Source organism: Branchiostoma belcheri, unplaced genomic scaffold (genome assembly GCF_001625305.1).
Source record: "Branchiostoma belcheri isolate BF01 breed outbred unplaced genomic scaffold, Haploidv18h27 scaffold43, whole genome shotgun sequence".
Classification (NCBI taxonomy): Eukaryota; Metazoa; Chordata; class Leptocardii; order Amphioxiformes; family Branchiostomatidae; genus Branchiostoma; species Branchiostoma belcheri.
This window is the reverse complement of record NW_017804054.1, coordinates 679,586-681,523: the sequence shown is the minus strand read 5'-3', so window position 1 is coordinate 681,523 and position 1,938 is coordinate 679,586. Positions and strand designations below refer to the sequence as shown.

General features: G+C 44.7%; 1 protein-coding gene across 1 annotated transcript in view; it reads right to left on the bottom strand.

The window, feature by feature from the left end:
* LOC109478208 (cadherin-23-like) overlaps positions 1-1,938 on the bottom strand; it is a 28,078-nt gene that overhangs the window by 10,572 nt on the left and 15,568 nt on the right. Inside the window, exon 22 of the mRNA XM_019779664.1 lies at positions 305-654. Within this exon, the coding sequence (XP_019635223.1) occupies positions 305-654 (350 nt within the window). The remainder of the gene's footprint in view (positions 1-304; positions 655-1,938) is intronic.

The window sequence follows — 1,938 nt, the reverse complement described above, 5'->3', positions numbered from 1 at the left end:
CCCTATGGGTGCACCAAGAAACAATATTTGTCCTTGCATCCAGTGGTTTATACAAATGCTATTTCAATGTGGATATATATTTTTGTGCAATATCCTGGTGAAAAATTGATGCAAGTACACATGTAGTATTGTTCTTTGTAGCATACAGTCCATGTGTGGTCTCAACAACAATTATAAGATATAGCTCAAGTTTAAGTTGTATTTTTTTAGTCTTGAATCTTTTCATTCAAGAAATTTAGTATTATGCCACAGCCCAGCATTAACAGGTACTGCATCTGTTCATTAGGGGTAGCAATAGTTATACATCCCAACTTTCCCAAGTATTAAATTCAATGGAAATACTTACCGAGATTTCATCAATAGTAAAGTTGCTATCCCTAGGAACCAATGTGTATCGTACAGTCCCGAAACTCCCAAAATCAGCATCAGTCGCAGTGACAGCCAACACAGATGTTCCGACAGTTGCATTTTCCGACACTTCCCCACGGTAGGATGGTTGTTCAAACTTTGGATCGTTGTCATTGGTGTCAGAAACTCTCCAGTGGTAAGTCTTGTTGGTTGATCTGGGAGGGTTGCCGCCATCTTTTGCTATCACAGTGAAGTTAAGCCACTGGCCGTCTTCCCTGTCAATGGTGTTGTTCACCTTGATTTGTCCTTGAAAAACAAGATATCAAGGATATCATACATGTACCTCCATGGAATCTTTTTAAGAGAGTCGTGAATTTCTTTAATCATTATTACTCCGTGAAGGAGGTCAGGACCTCCGGACGGAGTGTTGTAATCGGCTGATTTTTCATGTTCGCAGTCAAAACACTGGGTTCTCTTCGTGTAATCGGCACGCAATTTTATACGCCGTCTGCGGGCATGCCCGTGTTGATGCACGAATGTGTATTTTTGCCGTTGCTGCTTTCGCGGTCAATGTAATATCGCAGACGCACCCCTACAATTACGAGGCGAATTGGAACGGTCCAGAAAAACGCGTTGTTTGGAATAGCGGGGGGGAGGTAAAAGTTCATGCAGATACGGGGTGGTTTTTATAAGTGGTTCCAGATGTTTTTGCCCATGGTTAAGAGATGCCAAGTTTTTTGGAAGATGTTCGCAGCCAAAACGCATTCTGCCGTACGTCGCATATCTGTGTAATTTCGCATGTGGTGTTGCATTATGTCCGGGATGATGCACGTCTTTTTATTTTTACCGTAGCTGTTTTGATATTGGAGTAAATGGTTATTTTCGAAACATCCCTACTTTTACAATCCTGTGGAATAGACCGTAGGTTTAGGCAGTTGTCTGGTAGCAGAGGTACTGTAAGCAGATATCCTGGTTATCTGGCCGGCGGTAGTAACACTCGCGGTGCTTACCGCCACTGTTGCTGGAATTTGGCTTGTTCCAGGCGCGCTTAATTAGGTACAGGCACCGTAAGACGGTGGGGCTGTCTTTGTTACTAGACACGACCATGATAGTCCGATCTTTATGTGAATGCAATGATTGTGTGTGTGTAATTAAAATGAAGTTAGAACTTGAAGCACAGTATCTTTACACGCCCTGGGAGCAGTAATGGATTTAGCTCTTTGTATGTTTTATGCTTGTGACGCGCCCTCATTTTATTAACCCACGCTCCTCCGCAGCGTCCGCTAGCGCGCTATAATTAAATCCACATCTGGGCGCGCGGCGGGGTCCCCAGAGCAACACAGTGCGGAAGCATTAGCGTGTATTTGTGTCCTGGGGCCGAGAACGCATTTTGCGCAAAGCATGCTGGGTAGCAGAGTGAACTGTCCTGGGGACGAGAGTTTGTGGCGCGGGCGGAGAATGCCAAAACTCCCTCCGTGGCTAAGTTCCTTCCGCGACTAACTCCCTTCTGGGCAAATGTAGAGGGATAACGGTACACCCTCATAGCGTCACCAAATGAGGTACTTTGTAAAGGTCCGTTTCATTTGGTAT